Source organism: Sporobolomyces salmoneus (genome assembly GCF_050403485.1).
Source record: "Sporobolomyces salmoneus JCM6883 DNA, S_salmoneus_JCM6883_v1_ctg68, whole genome shotgun sequence".
Taxonomy (NCBI): domain Eukaryota; kingdom Fungi; phylum Basidiomycota; class Microbotryomycetes; order Sporidiobolales; family Sporidiobolaceae; genus Sporobolomyces; species Sporobolomyces salmoneus.
Genome location: NW_027481095.1, coordinates 9,150 through 29,385, shown reverse-complemented (window position 1 = coordinate 29,385; position 20,236 = coordinate 9,150). Strand labels below are relative to the sequence as shown.

Sequence of the window (20,236 nt, the reverse complement as noted above, 5' to 3'; positions counted from 1 at the left end):
CTGCTCGGTAGCTCTGACTTGTTGCTTGCCAAGTCTACTCCGCGTGCGTTTTGATCTCTTCTCGCGAGTCCGGTTCGCTCAGACGAGGACTTTCCGTTGTCCGTATCCCCGAGCTCGCGTTCGTGATCGCCGTGCGCTGAAGACGGGGTTCGTTCGAGGGGCTCCCTACTTTCTCTTTCGTTCGTCTTTTTCTCTCTTTCCTCTCTCTCCCCTTCCTCTCTTCCGATTTCGATGACGATCTTTCTAGAGGACATATCCGAGCATGACAAGTACGTGACCTACCCACTCACTCCCACCGCTGTTTGAGCTCGCCTCTGACCACTCTCTCTGCTCTTTTATCACAGGGCTCTCGCTCAAGAGGCCGTCCGAATCTACGCCGAGATGATCGAAGCTCTTCCGTCGGAGCAGCACTGGGAGCATTTCAGGATTCACCCTGATTGGAGGCAAAGACCGCCCACTGGTCGAGAGCTCATGAAGAACGCTCTCGTTCACAAACAGTCGTACTCGAACGGTGAGCCCTCTTTCCAATCGTTTTCGCAAACTGCTCAGTTTATCAACTGACTCAGCTTTGTGGCGGCTGTTAGCTATGCAAGTCAACGTCGCGATCGACGTTCAAGCAATTCCTGTTCGAGTCAAGTATTCACTCAGACAATACGGCCAGCTCCCAGCGTTTCAAGAGGCCCCGATCCCACTGAAGATCTTTACGCGACGTGACGATCAAACCTCGGCAGCCGATGCAAAGTGGACTGGAGTATTGGCGGAGCTCGATACGAGACCTTCGATAGTTAGACTAGGATTAGAATTGGAACTTGTGCAGCTCCCTACTGCTATTGCCTATCCTCGCTCGTTGGAGGTTCGTCTAGGCAACCGGTCGCGAGTTTCGGCGCGACTATTCTCGCAAGATGGTTCGTTCTCGATCTCATTCCCAACGAAGTTTAACGGCATAACCTACCACGCTACTCTTCAATAACTGAACGTCGAAAAAGAAGGCATCTACGCTCAGGTCGGTCCTGATAGAAAGAAGGTAGTGGAGGACGACGATCGTATTGACGGAGCGCCCTCTAGTCCGTGGACAACGTACCTTCTTCTGAAAGTCTCGAGCCCGATGAACGAGGAGGTCAAGTTCACTGCACTCTTGCGTAGTCGTATTGCGCAGAGTGACGAGACTCACGGTAAACTGTGGACTCCGGTGAGTCTTCCTTCTTCTCTCTTCCTTCATCCGCTCCTCATAGCTCATCAATCAATCGTCTTTGCAGTCGTCTTTCGAACACGAACCTATCGAATACGTAAGGCTTTGTACTTTTCGTAGAGATCGAGGTCGTCCGCTGATCTTTCTCCTTTTCTCAATAGCGAGTCGGTGATCTCGTCAAACGAGACCATCCCTCTCCTCCCGCACCTCCTCCCGCTCCCGGCCTTCCTCTCCCATTCCTCTCGCCCAATGCTACCCATCCTCGCCTCGATCCGTTCCTGCCGAATTCTGTTCAATACCACCACCATTCTCTCCCGGCGCCACCGAGTGATTTCATGCGCCTTACGCCTATGCAGAGTGTCGCAGTGCCTTCGCTCGAGCTGCCGCGTATCCCAGAATTGCCGAGGAGACCGTCTGGGACTGGAGCTCCGGCGAGTTTTTCCTCTTTCGAGTGTCGTTCGAATCATGAAAGCTGATTTCGAACGCTTTTTCTTCATGACACAGCACCCTCAACATACCTCGTATTCGCTTAGCGCTCGTCAGCAATTCAGTTATCGTCAGCGATACGCTCTTGGAGGAGGAAGTCGTTTCGAGTAAAAAATGGGGATGGTTTCTTCCGACTCTCTATTCTTTCTTTCTCCCTTCCCCCCTTTATATGCAAAATCAAAACTCTTTTATGCTACTGCCAACCGGGAGAAGCTAGTCGCGACCGAGAGAGCTCCGCCGTCAACAAGAGAGGGTGCGAACGCAGCCGAGGAGAGAGAGTTTCAAGAAGTTTGTGCGAACGTTCACCCTTCCTTTCGGCAACCGTCCCTGCGCTTCCGCTATGTAGCAAGACAATCGTCGTTCCTGTTCGCGTACACGTAGTGCAGAGAATGTCCATCGTCGCTTACTGCAAGCTTCCGACTCGAAAGTCAGTGTTTCTCAACTGCAAATTTCCGCGATTTTTCACCGGTTCGCCTTGCATTCTAGCTCAGACCTATTAGGCTGTCCGATAGGCTCAGCCACTGGTGCGAAAATGCCTTGAATGAACTGCGAGAGAGCTTTCCGAGTTTCGTCACTTTCCTTTCACCGCCAACAACAAATCTCACGTCTCCCGCCGCCCAGTAGACTCAGTCAGACCATCACTAGCCCACGGTCGATCTCACGAAGTGCAGGAACTGTTTGAGAAGAGGTAATTAGCTTTCATCAATAACTGCGCCTTTCTCGCCGAGCCTCTCGAGTACGCAAGCTGGACAACGTCGCGAGAGATCTAAAGTACTTCAAAAGTAGGATAGGGCAGTCAAGTCTCGATCTGGTGGAGGTACGAGAAGGTTGGAAACGGAATGACGGAATCGACCTCGGAGTGGGGAGAGATCAGTCCGAATGAGTGGGAAGGAAGGGTTAGACTAAAGCATACGAGATCAAGACAACTACTCACCCTAAAGTCGAGTGAGGCTGACTCTTTCGTTCGACTTCTTCTGTTCGCAGTTTCCCTCGCCGAGTTCTCCTCTTCTTTGCTACTGAGCGATGTCGCAACCTCCTATACCTCCTCGCAAATCTTCCCTACTCGTCCCCGAACCAGCTCCCCCTCGTCGCCAAAGACCGGTTCGATCGACTTCGCTCGCCTCTGACCTCGGACTCTATTCTCCTTCGATCGCTTCCTCCCTCGAACCACCCTCTCACGATCCACTCCAACTCACTCCACTTCGAGCTCACTACCTCAAACGAGAACTCGTCACTCTCGAATTCGTCAAAGAGTTGACTACGCTCGATTCTCCCGGCGCTCTTTCCGTTCTCGGTCCTCCTTTCCTCCCTAAATCAAGATTCGTTAATGGAGTTCCCGTACCTCCTCCTACACCGGGATCTCAAGCAGCGTTAGAGGAACAACAGAGTGAAGAACGACAAACGGATTTACCGTTCCTACAATTCGTCTTCAATCATTTCATTCTTTCGTTCCCTTTCCTCGCGGGATGTCCTCCGACTTTCTTCTCTCACAAATTACAACCTTTCGTTTATTCGTTCGTTTCGAGGAATATCAGTTCTTCGGATGAAAGGGAGGGCGATACGAAGAGGAAGAAGATTGCGGGAAAAGTTGAGAAACATTTAGGATTGGTGATGAGCGCTGCGATTAAATTGACGGAGAATGGTGGGAGGGAAGAAGTGGTTAGGATCGAGGATGATGGATCGATGCATACGGCTGTACCCGCTTCGCAACAACAACAAGGAGGAGGAGTACCGACGAAGAAGAGGGGGAATTTGACGAAGGCTGATCCGAAGGAAGAAGATTTCTCGATCAATGTCGTTAGTGTTAGGAACGTCGTCGTCAAGGGGAGGATCAAGAATAAGAGTCATGAAGAGTTTATCGTTAGGACGAGGAGAAAGGGCCAGGACGACGTTTTCGTCGCGAGGAGATACGGGGATTTCGTTCGACTAGCAGAAACGGTGAGCACTTTCGCTACGCTCGACTCCAAGAGTGATTACTGATCATCTCGATTTAACAGCTACGAAAAGAATGCGTCGAAGAAGATGTCAAAGGTCCTCCAGCGAAAGACAAACGTTCAGTTCAAATGCAAGCCGCCGCATCACCTACGAGTTCACCTCGCAATTCGATCGGCGACGATTCTGGTCTCTCTACCCCTTCCTACGATCCCGCTTACCTTCCTTCCCTCGCTCGCGAACGAAATCGACTAACTCTCCGCGCTTACCTCCGACATCTCCTCTCGAATCCAGTCCTCTCTTCCTCATCCGCATTTCAAACTTTCCTCCTCGAGTCCCCGATCAATTTGAGCTCGAAAGAGGAACACGATATCTTGATTCGAGACGAGATGGATCGAATTCGAGAACAAGAAGCGAATTCGTTTCGAACTGAAGTCGAGGATCGAGTAGAGGAACTCGAGAGTTATTTGAGGGGATTCAGGGAAGAATTGGTTAAACATGATGGATTGACGAGAGTGTTTGCGACGATTCGACAGACGGAGAATGTAGAGGATTTACCGATTGAGTATAGGAAAGTGATTGAATGGGCTAGGATCTCGTGAGTTTTCTCCTTCTCTCGCTCTCGCTCGATATGGTTCCGAGCAGTCGCTGATGCGTGTTTGGATAGTCTCGCTTCAACGATTTATCAATTATTCCTCGGATCCGACAACTCCTCCTCCGTTTTTGCTCAACTCAAACGCATGCACGGACTCATGCCCTACTTCATGCTCCGCGGGATCCTACGCATCTCGAACCCCGTAGCGATGGTTCGATCGGTATTGGATTTGTTCCTGGCTCGACCGTTTGGATCGACGAGTTTGTTACAAAAGATGTTTTCGAGTGGGTTGAACGACGAGGTGAGGGATTTGAAGGAGGATGCCGAAATGGTTAGGAGGAAGGTTGGGGATGAGAGATTGTGTGATAAGGTCGTACAGTTTGTCGAGATGTCGAGAGAGGAACAGGATGAATTGAGAGCTGATGCAGGTGAGTTTCTCCCAACTCGTTTCTTCCTTTTTTCTCTTTCGTTGACTGAATAGAGTTGTGAGTAGCTGCTGAGAACCTCGATATCATGACGGTCATCTTACGATCCTCTTTGGCACCTCGACTCGACGCTCGAACGATGCAAAGACTCGCTCGATGCGCCGTCGCTTACGACGATTACAAACTCGAACGCGACCAACTCTCGGACCCCGAAGACGACGAAGGACCCGATAATGACGATGCGTGGCTCTATGAAGATCTACATGTCTATCGTCGATTGGTTACGAAAGCGAGGGATAAGGAACAATTGATTGAGTTGATTTTCGAGGCGAGTCCATCTCCACTCGCTTTTCTCGAGAGGAGTCAACACTGACGAAAGAAGAGAGAGGAGGATACAGGGTAGTACGTCGGAATTGTTGAAGGACATCGTCACGATTTTCTATGAACCTCTCGCGAAAGTTTACAAAGCGGCGAATATTGCCGATTCTCTAAGCGACTTGCAAGCTTTCTTGAACGATCTCATCAAGACTGTTGAATCTGCTGAAGAAGGTGAGTCACCTGTACTCTCCAGGAGCCATGATTCAAGCAACGAGCTAACCAAGATTCGTTTTCTCGCGGTTATTTAGCGAATTTAACGGATCCTCAACGAACGGTTCAAATCTTTGTCGATCTCGTCGCCCGTCACGAATCCCGTTTCTACCATTTCGTCCACCAAGTTCACTCAAAGGGGGAAGGTCTATTCGATAACCTCATGTCCTGGATCGAACTCTTTATCAATTTCGTCCGAGACGGTCTCCCTTCCCCAGTTTCACTCGATTTCCTTCTCCCGGTGGGAGGGAAAGAACGGGAAGAAGTATTGAAGGAAGTGGATGCGATAGTCGAGTATCATAGGAGGTTGAAATGGGCGCATCATGAACGAATGACGAGGAGAATGACAAAGGGTAAAGAATCCGAAAGGGACGTAGATGCGGCGTTTGTCAGTTCCGTGATGGAGAATTTACATATTGGGAAAGTTATGGATGATGTAGAGGATGTAGAGGCAGAGGATGAAAGTGACGAGGAGGAAGAGGAGTATGAAGATTCGGACGCTTCTTCGTCGAATGAACAACGGGTTCCGACGACATCGACATCGACGACGACGACCAGGACGGGTGGACAGGTAAATGGAGGAAAGATTGAACCGACGACAGGACCGCAGATTTCGAAGAGATCGAAGAAGAAGGATAGAACTCCGATCGAACCTCCGAAACTGTTTCATATTCCTCAACTCGTACCAATCTTCGTCGAACTTGTGAGTTTTCTCTCTCTCTACTCCGTGTGATGATTCGAGACTGACTGACTGGATGCTGATCTAGGTTCGATCGGAATTGAATGACGCTCGGAGAAGTCAGAAACCTCGAATGAAACCCACCTAGCTTCTTCTCTCTTTCTTTCCCTTTTTTAGTACCCTTCTTTCGATACCCCTTTTGCCTATAAGTTGCTCCGTGTCATGTATATGTATAGAGGACGTTCCTTGCACTGCTGATATCGATGCGAGAGACGTTCTGTGCTCGTTTGCGAGATTTTCGCAAGGATTTCGACTTTTCTCTCTCTCTTAGCGATTTAACCTCTCTCTCGCTTCGTTACTCCGTTCTCATCGCTCGTTACCTTGCTGCTCTGTCTCATGTCACACTTTCCGCACAGCGGGTGAGATCTCTCCCATTCGGCCGGTTGAATTCCCTTTCTTCCCTCTCTCTCCCACCTCATGTCGACCCCTCCGCTAGCTGCCTCTGAAATCGCCTGGATCTTTCACGGTACGATCCTCACTCCCGAGCTCGATCGTACGCTCTCGATCCTTCCTTCTCACGTACTCGGCAAGTTCAAGTTCCCGATTCTTCATCTCTCTTTCTCCTTAGCGTCTCTGCATCAACTCGAGCTGATGGGAGAAAGTGATTGATAGTCGTTGATAAGAGAGGATCCATCGCCCATCTAGAAGAGGAGCGGGAAGAGACGTCGAAGGAGTATTTGAGGTTGGTTCAACATGGACATGGAGAGATTGGGAGAGGGAGGTTTGTACAGATTGGGGAGGATGGGTGGTTGGTACCGGGGTTTGTGGATACTCATAGTACGTCGAGGATTACTCTCTGAGCGTGCGCGGTCGATTCCGACGGAGAGTGGAGTCGCTCAGCAGAATTTTCGACGTGCAGTTCATGCGCCTCAATACGTCAACGCTGGGATGGCGCTCGATCGACCCCTAATGGAATGGGTCCGTTCTCCTTCCTCCTTCCTTCTCCTTCCTCTCCTGTCTCCTTCCTTCCTGGCTGACTCGGGAAAGTTGTGACTTTGATTTCGATTTTCAGCTCGAGCATTACACGTTCAAAGCCGAGTCCCGAATCGATTCAGATCCTCAGGGTTACGGTAAGAAAGTATATGAGAGACTTGTAGAGAGGTTGAGGGAGAATGGGACGACTTCTGCGAGTGTTTTTGGGACGATTCGAGTTGAGGCAAAGTAAGTTCTCCCTCTTGCTCTCTCTCGCTTCTTCTGCACGAGAAGATCGAGCTGATGGACGTAAGAGTGGGCACAGTATGGTACTCGCGAGAACGTTTCAAGGAGCGGGCATCAGAGGACAAATCGGAAAAGTGTCGATGGATCAAAATTCTCCTTCTTTCTACGTCGAAACGACTCGAACATCCCTCGACGAAACTCGTCGATTCATCTCGCTCATCAACGATCTCAATTCATCTATACCAGAGCATCTGAGGCTGGTTGAACCGGTCGTTACACCGAGGTTCGTACCGACTTGTACGAGGGAATTATTGGTCGGATTGAAAGAAATTGCGAAGAGTGAGGGAGTTAGAGTGCAGAGTCATTTGGCAGAGAGTAAAGCAGAGGTTGAATTATGTAAAGAGATGTTGAACGGTCAAACCGACGTCGAATACTTCAACGAGGTGAGTCTTCCTCATTCTCGCTCTCTCACGAAAAACTGATTCCCCCTTTCTTTTTGCGTCTCCTCAGCTCGGGCTCCTAGGACCGTGTTCGTTGATGGCTCACTGTACCCATTCCCTCCCCTCCGATCTCCTACTCTTCTCCCTTACCTCTACCTCGATCTCTCATTGTCCACTCTCGAACGTTTATTTCTCTCCCGAACGACAACTCCCCTTGAGAGAGGCATGGAACGAAGGGGTCAAGGTAGGGTTGGGGAGCGATATTAGTGGAGGATATAGGGTTGGATTGGATGAGGGGATGAGGTGGAGTGTTGGAGTGTCGAAACTGAGAGAGGGAGCGAGAATCTCCTCCTCGAGCGCCGACGAGAAAGGGGAGAGTTTGGCGATCAGTTGGAAGGAATCCCTTTACCTTGCGACGTTGGGAGGAGCACAAGCTTTAGGATTAGACGAGACGAGACGAGTTGGACAATTGAGAGTTGGATGGGCGTTCGATGCGCAATTGATTAGAATCGGAGGGAAAGGGTCGAGAGTTGATTGGTTTGGAGAGTTGGGATGGGAGGAGAAGGTTGAGAAATGGTGGTGTAATGGGAATGAGGCGGATCGGAAGGGGGTTTGGGTACAGGGGAGAAAAGTTTACGAGAACGAGACTGAATGAGAATGAGTGATTAAATGGGAATGGAAAACCTAGTTGCACAACGAACACAAAAAGTAGAGACAGGAAAAAGAAGAGAGAGCGAGAGAGAGAGAGAAGAGAGATGTCTACACCTTGAGCGAGAAAAGAAAAAAAGAGAGAACAAGTTTGTCCGTTTGCGAGACGAGAGGGAGGCGATCGTTCAAGATCTGAAGAATTTCTCTACCCTCTTCCCGATAATTTCCGTAGCTTTCCTCATTTCCTTTTCCTCTGCCGTCGAAAACGCTACCCTGAAAAATCCATCCCCTTCCTCCTCATCTACCGAATCGATCCAGGTTTGTTCCGAAAAATCGAAGTGATCCGAGTTGAGCGCGAATTCGTCGGTTGGAATTGGGGGAGGGAACGATCGACCGGAGAACATTGATCCGGGGGCAACGAGGACGGAATGCTCGGCGAGATCGGTCCAGAGGGATTGGAGCAGGTAGGAAAGGGATAAACGACCGTAAGAAGGGTGTTGGGAGAAATGAATACGTAACCAAACTGAACGAGAGCGGGCGCATCAGCACGGGTGTCGTTGTGAGAGGGGAGAAAGGGAACTCACTGAACATTCCTCCTTCGGGAGCAACGAAACTCAAGATCTTCTTCCCTCCATTCTCCTTTTCTCCGCCGGTCCTAACGAGTGAGAATCCTTTCTCGTCCCTGCCCGTCGAAGTGTAGAGTTCGTACATTCCATTGGAAGCGTCCGAAGAAGATGAAGAGTGTCGAGTTTCCAATCCAGCGTTCGTCGAATCGACGAGGAGATCGACCATGAGATCCCTTCGATCTCTGTACTGCGCTTTGATACCTGTTCCATCCTCGCACACAAGTTCACGTCAGGTCTGCATCTCCTTTCGATCGATCGAGGGAGAGAAAAAATGAGCGTGAGAGAGGTTTGTTTACCTTTCAACCACCTCAAATACCCCTTCAAACCCCATTCCTCTGCCAACAATTTCCCTACGAGTGCTTGAGAGAACCCGGAAGCCGATTGAGTAGAAGATTCGTTGGCCTTTTCGAGTCGTTCGGCGATGAGAGGGGAGGCAACGGTGAATCCGAGTCGGGAACCGGGACAAATCGTTTCTAAGAGCGAGCGCAAAGCGAGCGTTGAAAGTCAGCGAGAACAAGAGAGACAAGGGAGGGGAGAAGGGAGAAGGAATGGGAGACGTACTCGAAAAAGTATCGATTCGAACTACTCGACCTTGGAAATCAATCTTGAGGTAACTCGGAACGAGACTCTCGAGGAATTCTTCGTCCGTTTCAGAGTGACTCCTTTTAGCATCAGTCGAACTCGCGCGAACGGAAGGAGGGGAATAGGGTCCGGCTTGGAGGAAATAATAAGCTACTCGATTCAGCTCAAAGAATCGTCAGTAAAGAACGAGCGGAGAGAGAGAGAGAGGAAAGAAGGGGAACGTACGATCATCCTCGACGATGATGACGTCGTATTTGACACAGAGGTTATATATCAATCGTTTACGTTCGAGGGTCATAGTTGCTCCTGTAGGGTTCTGACAAACTGGTACCGTGTAGAGAATTCGAGGTCTATCTCACAAAATCGTACCTCAAATTGTCAGTTACGAGCTCGAAGTCTCCGTCGAGATGGAGAGTAGGGGATAATGGGAGAAGGGGAGGGAAGAGAGATGGGACGCACCGAGGCATTCCATCGTGTTTCGAGGGATCCCAAGAAGAAAGTAAATCTTCCATTCCTTGAACGGTTAATCCTCCTCCGTCCATCGGTAACGGTACAGGTTTCATCCCGTTTGGCCAAGCAGTACTGTCCATCATCATCATCGTGTTCACGGGAATGTCAGCTTGTTTTGTTGGGGACTCGAGGAGAAGTGAAAAAACGAAAAACTCGATCATGAGAGAGGGAGAGAACTCACGCTAAAGCGGAAGGATAAGTCCATTCCTCGCACAATACACCATCGCCAGGTTCGCATAAAGTCGTGACGATTTTAGACCAAGCGTCGGTCGAACCTGCGTTGATCACGGTTTTGTAATCCGAGTAAGCTGGATCGTAGACGTGCGCGACGAATTCGTCGATGAAGGCGTGAAGGGAGGGGAGTCCTTGAGCGGTACCTACTCTCGTCGAGAGGAGGGGTCCGTCAGTGAGAGGAGAGAAGGGAGAGAGGGAGAGGAGACGAACCGTATTGAAGTGAGGTGCTGAGTTGAATTCGAGTCTTGTCTTTCTCGAACTTCGAGATCTTCCATTCGTCCGTCTCAGTTCCCTTGATCCAATTCCACAAAGACTGAACGTAACCGGGAGAAGGGGCCGTTTTGAAAGAGTTTTGTTTCAACGATGAGACTGAGATCGATTCGAATGGGAACACCGAGGGGTGCGGGAGGCCTCCACTTAGTTGGATGATACCGGGTTGAAGGAAGTATTTGTACATCCCCTACATGGAGGAAGGAGAGTCAGCAAGGGAGACACGAGGTCGCGATGAGAGATAAGCCTCACTTTCAAGGGGGAAGCAACTCGTTTCTTCGAGAGTTCTGATAGATGGTGGCTCAGGTCGATGGCATTCGGTTTATCCATCATGATGCGTTATGGGTAAGTGAGGAGAAGGAGGGAGGAAGAAGTTCGGCAAGTTCGGGATCGAAACTCCGAAAATGGCTTACTGATCAACGCTTCACTATCCGACTCAGCCCAGTTCGAAAATCCGGATCGCAAGCCCTACAGAGACCTGTCTCCTCTCGATCCGACGCAGCCGTACCCTTCGCAGAGACAGGTCGCTCCGATTCCCGACTCCATCGATTTCTTCATCTCCACTCGCTCCTCCAGATCCTCCTCCTGCTCTGGCTGACTGCTCCGAACCGACTATCACCTATGGTAGCCCTCTGGTGCTGCTAGACGTGGACATCGGCTCCGGGGATCGGCGCCGAAGGAGACGGCTAACTCGGGGGGATTCAAGAGGCTTCCGCATCGGCTCTACCGCTCCGTGCGATCGCCTTGATTGGAGCAGTAGGATGGGGAGGAAAGGAACAGCATTCGTCGAGTCGAAACACTCTCGCGATTCTCGATTTGTGAGGTTTCTCTTCTCTTGTTGACCCCCTCGATTCATCCTCTCAGTCTCACTAACCCTCGAGTTTCCAATCGTTCCAGACTCAGTTCGTCCCTCTCTGATTAGGTCTCGCCGGTTGCTCAAAGCTTTCGCCCGTCAAGATCAACGTGGACTCGTTCCAAACGGGAATTAAACAGTTTTCTCGACTCGACATCTTCGAACGGTTCTCTGTCGTTGGTGTTACTCGGCGAGTCGAACAATCGATACTCTGGTTCAGAGACTTGAACTCGAGATATTTCGAGTTCAGTCGAGGCTGGAGATGATCGATATTCTACGAGAGATGGAAAGATCAACGTGTTATCGAAAGAGCAGAGTCGGTTCTCATCCGGTCGATTCAAGGTGAGTTGAGGCAAAAGTCTTACTTTGTGTATGAGTCGAACCGAGAGTAACTCGTTTCTTCCCTTACTTCTCCTCTTCGAGCAAACTTAGGTCACTCGAAGAAAACGAATCGAGCTTGCGATTGTCGATTTCGAGCAAGATAACGATGTCGACTAGGTGTCGAAGGGTCATCAGACGGAAGAGGAGGACTTTTAGATATTGAAGGAAGGATTGTAGGAAGTGAAAACTGGGAATCACTCTCGCGGCGAAATGGGAAAGGAAAGGTTGTCTTTCATCTATAGGAGGATGGCAGGTGAGTCACTTCCCCTTCTCTATATTCTGGTATGGAGCATCGCGTGCTAACGCTTGAGCCATTCAACTACAGGGCACGGGAACCGAGAATTTGTGGCATCGTTTGCGAAATTTGGTTTTTCCGGAAAACAGGAGGAAGATTGCGGCAATACAGCTCGCTTTCGCATCTCGCTCTTCTCTGAGAGATCTCGCAGGTACAGATGAGACACGTTCCGAACCTCACGGAGCTCTGTCGCTTTCAGCGCCGTATTGTCTTTTTCTGGTACTCTTTCGGGACGAACTCTCGAAGGTACCGGTTCTCGAGCGCTTCTAAGGTAACGCTCAACGCGTCATTCGACGTGTCGACGCTAGGGTAAGCAGGAGGCGAAGCTCGTGATGATGATTACACGAGGGAGAGGATCGAAAAGAGGAAGGGATGAAACCAAAATATGGGTATATTTCGTGCGAAAGGGTTGTGAGGCTACTTCGGAATAGGCTCAGGTGGTTCCAGGTCAAGTCAAGAGTGAATGTATGTTGAAGCGAAGCGACGGTTTGAAAAGGAGCTCTCGGGAGAATCTTGGAGCACTGAGGCGAATTTTTCGCTCTCTCCTCCTCGCTCTCTTTCTCCCTCTCTCTTTTCCTCACCGTTTTCTCGCTCACTTACCACGATGAACGCTCTACCAGACGTGAGTCTACTCACTCCGCGGATCTCTCCGTTCCCCTCTCAGAAGCTCACGCCCCTTCCTCGCTCCTCTTCCTCACTCCCCTCGCTCGCTCCCTTCGCTCTTCTCCCTCTCGCTCATTCCCTCTCATGTCTTTCTCTACGACTCCTAGGATCATCTTCCCGCCACTTTGAATGCTCTCCAACCCCAAGCCCGCGCTCCGAACGCTGAAGTAAGTTCTTTCTCTCTTTTCTCTCTTTTCCCCCACACGGGAAGACTTCCCTTGTGCTCACTCCGATTCCTTTGCAGGAGCTCCCCTTCTTCCAACAGTTCGAAAAGCGTTTCAAGTCCCTTCTCGACTCCGATGTCATCACGTTCGAAGGGAAAACCCTCTCCAAGATCGTTCAATCCGAACTCTCTCGTGCTCTCCATCACATTGCCCCTACCGACACCAAGACGAACCCCATCCTCAACCAGTTCTCGAGGCTCCTCTTCGACGGTGTGAAAGGTGAAGGTGCTTATGCCAAAGTCCGAGGTCGAGCTCCCGAACCCGGAAAGGCGATTCCCGGCAAGAACGGACCTTCCGACCTCCTCTCTAGGTTCCGATACTACTCCCGTCAAGCTGGATACACGGGTAGTTTCGGACCGCTTCGCACGAAAGGCGACGTTCGACGAGCAAGCCGGTTAGTCCCGTTATCACTTCTCGTTCTTCCTCCTCGCCGAGACTGACTCATCTCTTTCCTTTTCCTTGCCTTCCTCCCTAGCTTCGATGAGCGTGTTGTCTCGTACAAGAAGACCGGAACGTTGAATGATTCAGAACTTGCTCTACTCAAAGACGTTTCTCGTGTTGCGGCCAAAATCGTGAGCTGTCTCTTTTCCGATTTTGAGCTTCTCTGCTGACCTCGATCGACTTACAGGAAGGTTTGTCGCTATCGAATTGGATCGATTACTTCAACACATCATACTTCTTCGTATCTGGTTTCAAGGGGAACGCGACTGTCGGAATCTCAATCTGGCTTAGTTGTGAGTTTCTCCCGCTTCCTCTCGAATCTGCGAGAGCCTTCTCCTGACGACTAGGTTCTTTTCACCAGCCTTGGTCCTCGGTCGAGAAGCCGGAGCTTTCAAGGAGCACGTTGCTCCTCGCATTGGAATCAATTTCGCGAAAACGATTTCCGATCGTCGCAAGCAAGATCCCGTGAACCTTGGAGATGCGAAATTCATCAAACACTTCGTGGAAGCGGCAGAAGTCAGTCACTAGCTCTCTACTCCAGCTCTCGCTCGCCCTAACGTCAATTTAAAACAGCTCTACAACTATCCGACTTCCGAAGTCTCAAAGGTTCTTGCGGGAGAAGCCAACGAAGAGGGGTTGTTCTCCATGACTTGTGAGTCTCCACTTCACTCGCTATGCGAACGGTTGACCTGATCGTCTCCTCTCGCTCGCGACAGGGGTGTATTTGATCAACAACAAACTCTATACGAAGGACGTTTACACGTTCAAGAAATCTCTTTGTACTTGGTACCATCCTTTCAGTCACAAAAACGTCAAGGTATCTACGCGATGGTCAGCCGCGGAGGACAAGTTCCTCAAAATGTACGTCTTCTCGTTCTTCCCTCGATTTCGCGTTTTGAGCTCGAGACTGATGATTCACCTTTTCTAGTGTTATCAAGAAGGGATTGGAGGACGGTATGACGACATTCAACGCGATGACCTTAGCGACGGTTATGTTCGCTTGTCGCTCTCTCGATGGCGACGGAAATCTCGTCCTTCCCGTCAAAGGTGCCGAGGCAAGACCCTATAGTCATCTTCACGCTCGAATCAATTCTCGCTATGGATACTACGCCATCTTTGCGAAAGAGGTAAATCTACTCCCCTCCTCGTTCTCTCCCAGTCAGTTTTGTGCTGACACTTTCGCCTTTCGCAACGATTTTTAGATCGGTCTCGATTTCTTCTCATCCGGATTCTTCTCAGTCACTACTCAAAGTCTCCTTACCGACCTTGGGATCACGAATGACACCCCCCTCGACGAAATGAAACAAATCCTCAAAGCCTCTGTCGCCGCGAAAGGTTCGATGAAACTCGACTCTGTCGATTTCGCTCCTCCCGCCTCGACCCCTACTGCCTCAACTTCCGGCAAGAAGAAGAAGAACCCGAAGAAGCGTTCGAAGAAAGAAGAGGAGGACGAGGAGGAAGAGGAACAACCACCCTCGACGAAAAAATTCAAAGCCGCGAAAGCTCCTGCTAAAGGACGAACCCTCGCTTCGGATGGAGGTACCTCGACTCATGGAGCTCGCCAACGTAAATCCCTCGATTAGTTCTTTCCTTCGACTGGAAGCGCTCGCAGCTTGTTTTCGTTTTTCTTTCCGTCCCAACTTCGTTTACGTTTTCCCTTTCTTTTACAATTTGTCTTCTGCCGTACCCTTTCTAAGTTCTGTTATACTCTGTGCTCTCTCTAATGTCTCCATTGTCTTCGAACCTCTCCCGATTTTGCTCTTTTTTTCTTCTTTCCTTCTGCTCTCCGTTCCTTTGAGATACATTTCGATTTGCGAATCTACTGTGCTCTTCTCCCTCGTGACTTTGTCCGTATTAGCACTACGAGAGCGATGAGAGAACTAGACGCTACAGCAACTCGAGGACGGACAAAGTCAAAGGCGAGGGAACACAATAGCGAAAGAAACTTGAGCTTGAGTCGTGCTTCGCAGTTCGTCTTCCTCATTCGTCCTCCAGATCTCGACGCGCTGTCTCGTTTAGAGTGACGTCCGCGTCAACGCCATTAGGTGATCGCACAATCTGTCTTTCTACCCCAGTCGCAACGTTCGCGTGCGGCTGCTGGTTTTCGATTTCGGTCGTCTGATACGATTCATCGCATATCGACCCTTATCGTAGACAAGCTCTCGCCCCGATGTCCATAGGACGAGGCTACTGCGAGAAAAGGATGGCAAGAGAACGAACGAGGCCAGCCCGGAACAAACGAGCGGAAGTTGCGAATCCCGCGAGGTTGCTCTTCGACGATCAACCCGCATCAGTCTACCCTTACCGAGCGAGCTAAAGTTTCAGGCGTTCCGGAATAGGACACTTGGTCAAATGAGCAGCGCAAGCGACAGATCCGAGCAGCTCTCCCAAAGCAAAGTAGAGATTGAGGTGAAGTAGAAACGAAAACGGCGAGAGGGACTCGAGCTAGCTCAGATGAAGCGTCGAAAGTTTGCTGAGATACTTGTAGATGGATGGAGGCGCTGGAAGTTCGGGAAGGAAACAGAAGGGTGAAGCGAGAGCGCCAGAAATTGCCGAAGTCGACGCATGCTGTCGTTTTTCTCGAGGAAAGTAATCGCTTTCGCATCAGGATTTTCGATTTCGGCGATCAGCATATGGTCATCGATCTCGTCTAGACTGTTACCAGAGTTGATCTGGACTGCTTCGAGTTTCAATTGAACAATTCGACTGAACTCGAACCGACCGTAAGTAAATCGGAAACTTCCAGCCCCTCTCCGCCTCCTTCCCACACAGCTTGATCTTGTCGGACTAGCTGAACTTGTCGCGCAAACACGATTGGAAGAGCGTGGTGTACAGGCGAGATGAGCGAGCGAACGAACGGGTTTTGCTGTTTGTAAGAGCAGGACCACCCAGTTGTCAGCTACGCGAGAAGCTACAATACCATACGAACTGACTTACAAGACTCCTCCATACACTGCATCACCGAAGCGACGAGCCCTCAACCCAAGATCAGCTGCTTCCAATCTACCTCTTGACCTCCGATATCTTCTTCTGGCTCAGCGGAAGAGCGAGGCGAGTCTTCGACCTGTTCAGGTATCCTCTGGTCGTAAGCCTCGGTGAAGCAGAGGTCGAGAAAGATGCACGTTCGAGTTCAAATTGATGAAGTGAGTTTGAGAGCCTGCAACCCGTTTGCGGGAGACGAGCGCGGCGTTGAAGTTGTCGTGAGAATCGTCTGAAAAGGTTGAAGACATCTTTGAAGGCGCAGGAGGAGGAAGTACGATGGAGCCGGAGGAGAAACAGAAACCGGAAGAATTCGCATCGTTCTCGAGCTCTTCTCGACTCGTCTTGGCCTGACTCCTACTCTACGGTTACTCTGATTGTCACGTCTTTCGCTTGTGAGAATGAGAGCGCTCCGATGGATTCCTCGTCGAGATGAAAATTGCAGACAAAATTCTTCAGAATTCCGTTCCCTTTCGTCGACCTGTATTCTCCCAAAGGCGTTCAACCTGAAGCGTTCGGGCGGCACTCTTTCGCTGATACTGCGGATGGGGAACATCAAGCTGAAATGACACAGCATTAGAGGCAAGGACTCATTTCGGAGAGAGAAGCAGATTCGGGAGGAGCAACGGTTATAGCTACGATGAAGGAAAGAGTTCGACAGAGAATGAAGAGTGGAAAGATTCGTGAAGTAAAACTGGGCGGTGAAAGCGATGCGGGAAAGACGACTTGAAGAAAGAATTCGAAGTATCGCAAAAGGGTAACTAAACGAGGAGAGTCGGGACGACAAGGTCAGCGACAAGAAAGACCCTTGCGAGCTCTCGGGAAGGACATACCTCATTGTTCCTCGCGCTTGAAAGTCTCAGCCAACCCTTGAGCGAAGTTGAGCATTTTCTTCTTCTCAGCACCGTTCCTCCCCGTAATTCGCTGTCCCGATCGACTCCCCTCTCCTCCTGCAAAGATTTCCGCCCGATCGGACTCCACTTTGACTTTCTTCTTGGCCTTGATCTCCTCGGCGAGTGCCAACATCTCCGGATCGTTCTCCTCCATCTCCTCGCGTTCCCTCTTCGTCTTCTTTGCGCGAGCGATAGGGTCGTAGCCGTTATAGCTACCGAGCTTGACGGTCCCGTATTCTTCAGTCGCGTTGTTGTAGTTCTCCATTGCGAGTTGTTCCTTTCGCGACAAGAGTGCGGTCGGGATTTTGAAAGGGAATGAGGAAGGGGGGAGACGGGTGAGCGGGTTAGAGTAAGCTTTTCTGGCGACGCGAGGGTAGATGATACCGGTGAGAAGAGCGAAGAGGGTCGAAGCGGAGATATCAGAATCGTTTGTGATTCCGTTGGTGTAAGACATCAAGGACGGATCATGAGTCGCCACAGAGCGGTTCGGAGGGAGGGAGATCTAAGCCCGAGAAGCTCCACATCAGCCATCGTGGAGCTATCGCAAGAAAGCAGAGAAACCGAAGTTACCGACGGGTTTTTCTCGAAAAACTCTTTCGCTCGACGGATGACATCAATAACTTCATCTTCAGATAACGCGGTAGTCCCAGAACAGCCATCAAGGAGGTTCACGTTGAGACCCTTTGTGCGAACATCGGTCGTATCGGTGCTTCCGAATAACATGTTAAAAATACATTCCGAGGCGAATCCGAGAGCGGCGGGAGCACTTGATGCTTGAGTGTAAAGAATGAAAGATTTGACCCTGTTCCATTTGAAGTGAGCTGTCATGAAACAAGTCAGCTCGTTTGAGCGTTCGAGAGGTGCAAAATTATCAACGAACGAATTGCGACCATTGCTCTGACCAAGCGATTGACCGGTCGGCGTTGATGACCCTTAATTCGTGCTTGAGGGTTGGTAGAATAACCAACATCAAAGTAGGTGATGTCGGTTTTGGAATCGTGCCATTGCCATCGGTAAATGTTTGTCCCTTTCGAGACATCCTCCATCGATTCGGCGCTCTTCGTGAATTTGGGGGTAAGGAGGATTCGGAAGCGAGAGAGATCGATGTCAACTTCGACAAAGAGACTAGTTGAAGGGCATTAAAGAGGAGATCAGCTTGACCATTTTCGAAAAATCACGATCTAGCCGAGAACCAAGCTTACGACTTGATTTGAAGCTTCAGATCTCCTCGACATCGTCGATAGGTGTCGAGGAAGGCAAGACATCCGTACGAGAAGTCACAGCCGGGTACTTTCTCGAGGAAGAACCTTGGCCACGAACGTGAGCGACAACTTTCGACGAGGTCGAGGCTGAGACCCGGAGAGCGACCGTGAAGGAGTCTATCAGAGATGACAATAGATGAGTCTTGCTCATCGTAGATGAAGCGGAAATGAGACTGGGAGTTACTCGAATTTGTTGGGGTCCTCGCGAGCCATCATTTCCTCAAATCTTGCGAGACCACGAGAAAGCTCCGTCTGAGGAAGAAACGACATGAGCTACATGCGCAGAGGGGGAAGTGGAACGCTCTTACCTTAGTGAACAACCCCTTCGCACTTGTCGCAACTCCGTCGAGGTACTTCCTTTGAAGATCGGTGCGAGGACCAAATGGAGTCTTCCGCTGACCTCCGTTTCTATTGTCCGTCGACTTCTCCTTCTTCTCCTTCTCCTCCTTCTCCTCCTCCTCGTCCTCCTCCTCGTCCTCCTCCTCCGGTCCTTCCTCTTTCCAATCAACTTCGAAGTAATTGATTTTGTTTGGATCCCGCGAGTCTTCCCAACGATGTCGCTTCGGATAGAAGAACAGCTCCTCGGCTTTCTTGATGGCGGTGAGAGGGAACAGAGATCTGTAGAGCGATAGGCGGGATTCGAAGGTGATGAAGTTCGAGGTGGGATCAGGGGGAGGGATAGTGATGCAACGAAGATTGGCGATGAAGAGGAGAAGGGCGGTTCGACTTGCGCGATCGATACGGGTAAGTGCAATAGCTTCGTGCGGTCGTAGTTGAGTTCTCTGAATGGTCAATTCCAAGGCCTGAAGAGAGAGAAGCCTTGATCAGTTTCGAATGATGAGGCTTTTGTCGAGAAGATTCGAAAGACTGACACCAATCAAAGCCTCGCTAGCCATATTGAGCACCGAGTTGAAGGTTCTGGCACCGCTAGAGCGGGTTCTGAGGGGTCGAAGTGAAGCGAGAGAAGAAGAGGAGGGAGAGCTGAGGAGCTCCGCGCCAATTCTCTCGGGACTCTTCTCGCTGCGCCTTTTCCTGCTCCCGGTGGCCTCACGAGCGAGTCTACTATCTGACCCATGCGAGAATTCGTGAAAGAGGTCAAACAAGTTTCGAAGAGAATCATCATTCTCGAGAAGCCTGTCTCAAGCTCTCACTCGCGACCTGCAACAATCTAGGCACGATTGGAGCGAAGGCCACTGATGAGATCGTTTGCGAACTGGCTAGCGAACTTGAGAGATGCGAGGTTGAGTTTCGAAGAGAATTCTCTGCGAGATTCTTTTCGACTCACTGTCTCAAACGCAAGTTCCTTTGTCTCTTCGATTTTCGAAGAACTCTCTGCATTCTTTTTGCGCTAGTCATTTCGCTCGCTATCCTGCATTACAGACAGCTGCTCGCCAACCCTCCTACCCATTTGCTGTCTTCTCACGATATCGGGTCTCGCAGAGTGTGCGTTCATATCGTCGAAAGCTCGCCAGCAGGTTTTCGGTCCGAAAGAGCTAAGCGTTTGCGAAGATCAGACTCTCGCTTTCAACTTTCGTTTCGAGCGAACGTCAAACTGGATCGTCACCGAAAACTCTCGCATAGTGAGAGTCTTGCATAGCAAGAGGAGGTACCTATCATCCTTGATATTGCACACTTCAGGAAACGGGTCAAGTCAAGTCAAGTTTCCCGCTGAGCTTGCAAGGCCGTCCGATCTCGTCTCCCTGTAGCTTACCTGCCAACGAGTTCTCCTCTACGCACTATTGCGGACGCTGTCAAGGAGAGCATGATCAATGAACTGCCTTGACGTCGAAGTCAGTCAATCGAGGGAAGCTCGCTTGTGCTTT

The 20,236-nt window shown here is 50.3% G+C and overlaps 6 protein-coding genes across 6 annotated transcripts; 4 read left to right on the top strand and 2 right to left on the bottom strand.

The window, feature by feature from the left end:
- Positions 1-231: 231 nt before the first annotated feature.
- On the top strand, positions 232-1,665 carry JCM6883_004452 (uncharacterized protein; the record flags this gene model as incomplete). Its single annotated transcript, XM_076634694.1, has 6 exons — positions 232-269; positions 345-511; positions 585-853; positions 1,004-1,189; positions 1,257-1,286; positions 1,351-1,665. The coding sequence occupies 6 exons, from the start codon at positions 232-234 to the stop codon at positions 1,663-1,665; spliced, it is 1,005 nt and encodes a 334-aa protein (XP_076485311.1).
- Positions 1,666-2,698: 1,033 nt separating this feature from the next.
- JCM6883_004451 (PX domain-containing protein) lies at positions 2,699-6,042 on the top strand (the record flags this gene model as incomplete). Its single annotated transcript, XM_076634693.1, has 7 exons — positions 2,699-3,613; positions 3,673-4,205; positions 4,275-4,630; positions 4,696-4,955; positions 5,026-5,176; positions 5,254-5,918; positions 5,983-6,042. The coding sequence occupies 7 exons, from the start codon at positions 2,699-2,701 to the stop codon at positions 6,040-6,042; spliced, it is 2,940 nt and encodes a 979-aa protein (XP_076485310.1).
- A 329-nt stretch (positions 6,043-6,371) lies between these two features.
- Positions 6,372-8,207, top strand: JCM6883_004450 (uncharacterized protein; the record flags this gene model as incomplete). The annotated part of the gene is made up of 6 exons (XM_076634692.1): positions 6,372-6,480; positions 6,567-6,731; positions 6,814-6,872; positions 6,967-7,115; positions 7,192-7,555; positions 7,623-8,207. 6 exons carry the CDS (start codon positions 6,372-6,374, stop codon positions 8,205-8,207), a joined length of 1,431 nt encoding a protein of 476 aa, XP_076485309.1.
- Positions 8,208-8,385: 178 nt separating this feature from the next.
- JCM6883_004449 (uncharacterized protein) lies at positions 8,386-10,755 on the bottom strand (the record flags this gene model as incomplete). The annotated part of the gene is made up of 9 exons (XM_076634691.1): positions 8,386-8,723; positions 8,785-9,027; positions 9,123-9,299; positions 9,388-9,558; positions 9,634-9,758; positions 9,868-9,990; positions 10,100-10,295; positions 10,363-10,612; positions 10,675-10,755. 9 exons carry the CDS (start codon positions 10,753-10,755, stop codon positions 8,386-8,388), a joined length of 1,704 nt encoding a protein of 567 aa, XP_076485308.1.
- A 1,800-nt stretch (positions 10,756-12,555) lies between these two features.
- JCM6883_004448 (uncharacterized protein) lies at positions 12,556-14,862 on the top strand (the record flags this gene model as incomplete). Its single annotated transcript, XM_076634690.1, has 10 exons — positions 12,556-12,573; positions 12,722-12,781; positions 12,859-13,232; positions 13,314-13,410; positions 13,467-13,572; positions 13,641-13,795; positions 13,853-13,931; positions 13,996-14,140; positions 14,208-14,406; positions 14,482-14,862. The coding sequence occupies 10 exons, from the start codon at positions 12,556-12,558 to the stop codon at positions 14,860-14,862; spliced, it is 1,614 nt and encodes a 537-aa protein (XP_076485307.1).
- Positions 14,863-17,092: 2,230 nt separating this feature from the next.
- JCM6883_004447 (uncharacterized protein) lies at positions 17,093-19,309 on the bottom strand (the record flags this gene model as incomplete). Its single annotated transcript, XM_076634689.1, has 7 exons — positions 17,093-17,653; positions 17,722-17,972; positions 18,032-18,276; positions 18,354-18,530; positions 18,598-18,665; positions 18,722-19,216; positions 19,286-19,309. The coding sequence occupies 7 exons, from the start codon at positions 19,307-19,309 to the stop codon at positions 17,093-17,095; spliced, it is 1,821 nt and encodes a 606-aa protein (XP_076485306.1).
- Positions 19,310-20,236: the final 927 nt, after the last annotated feature.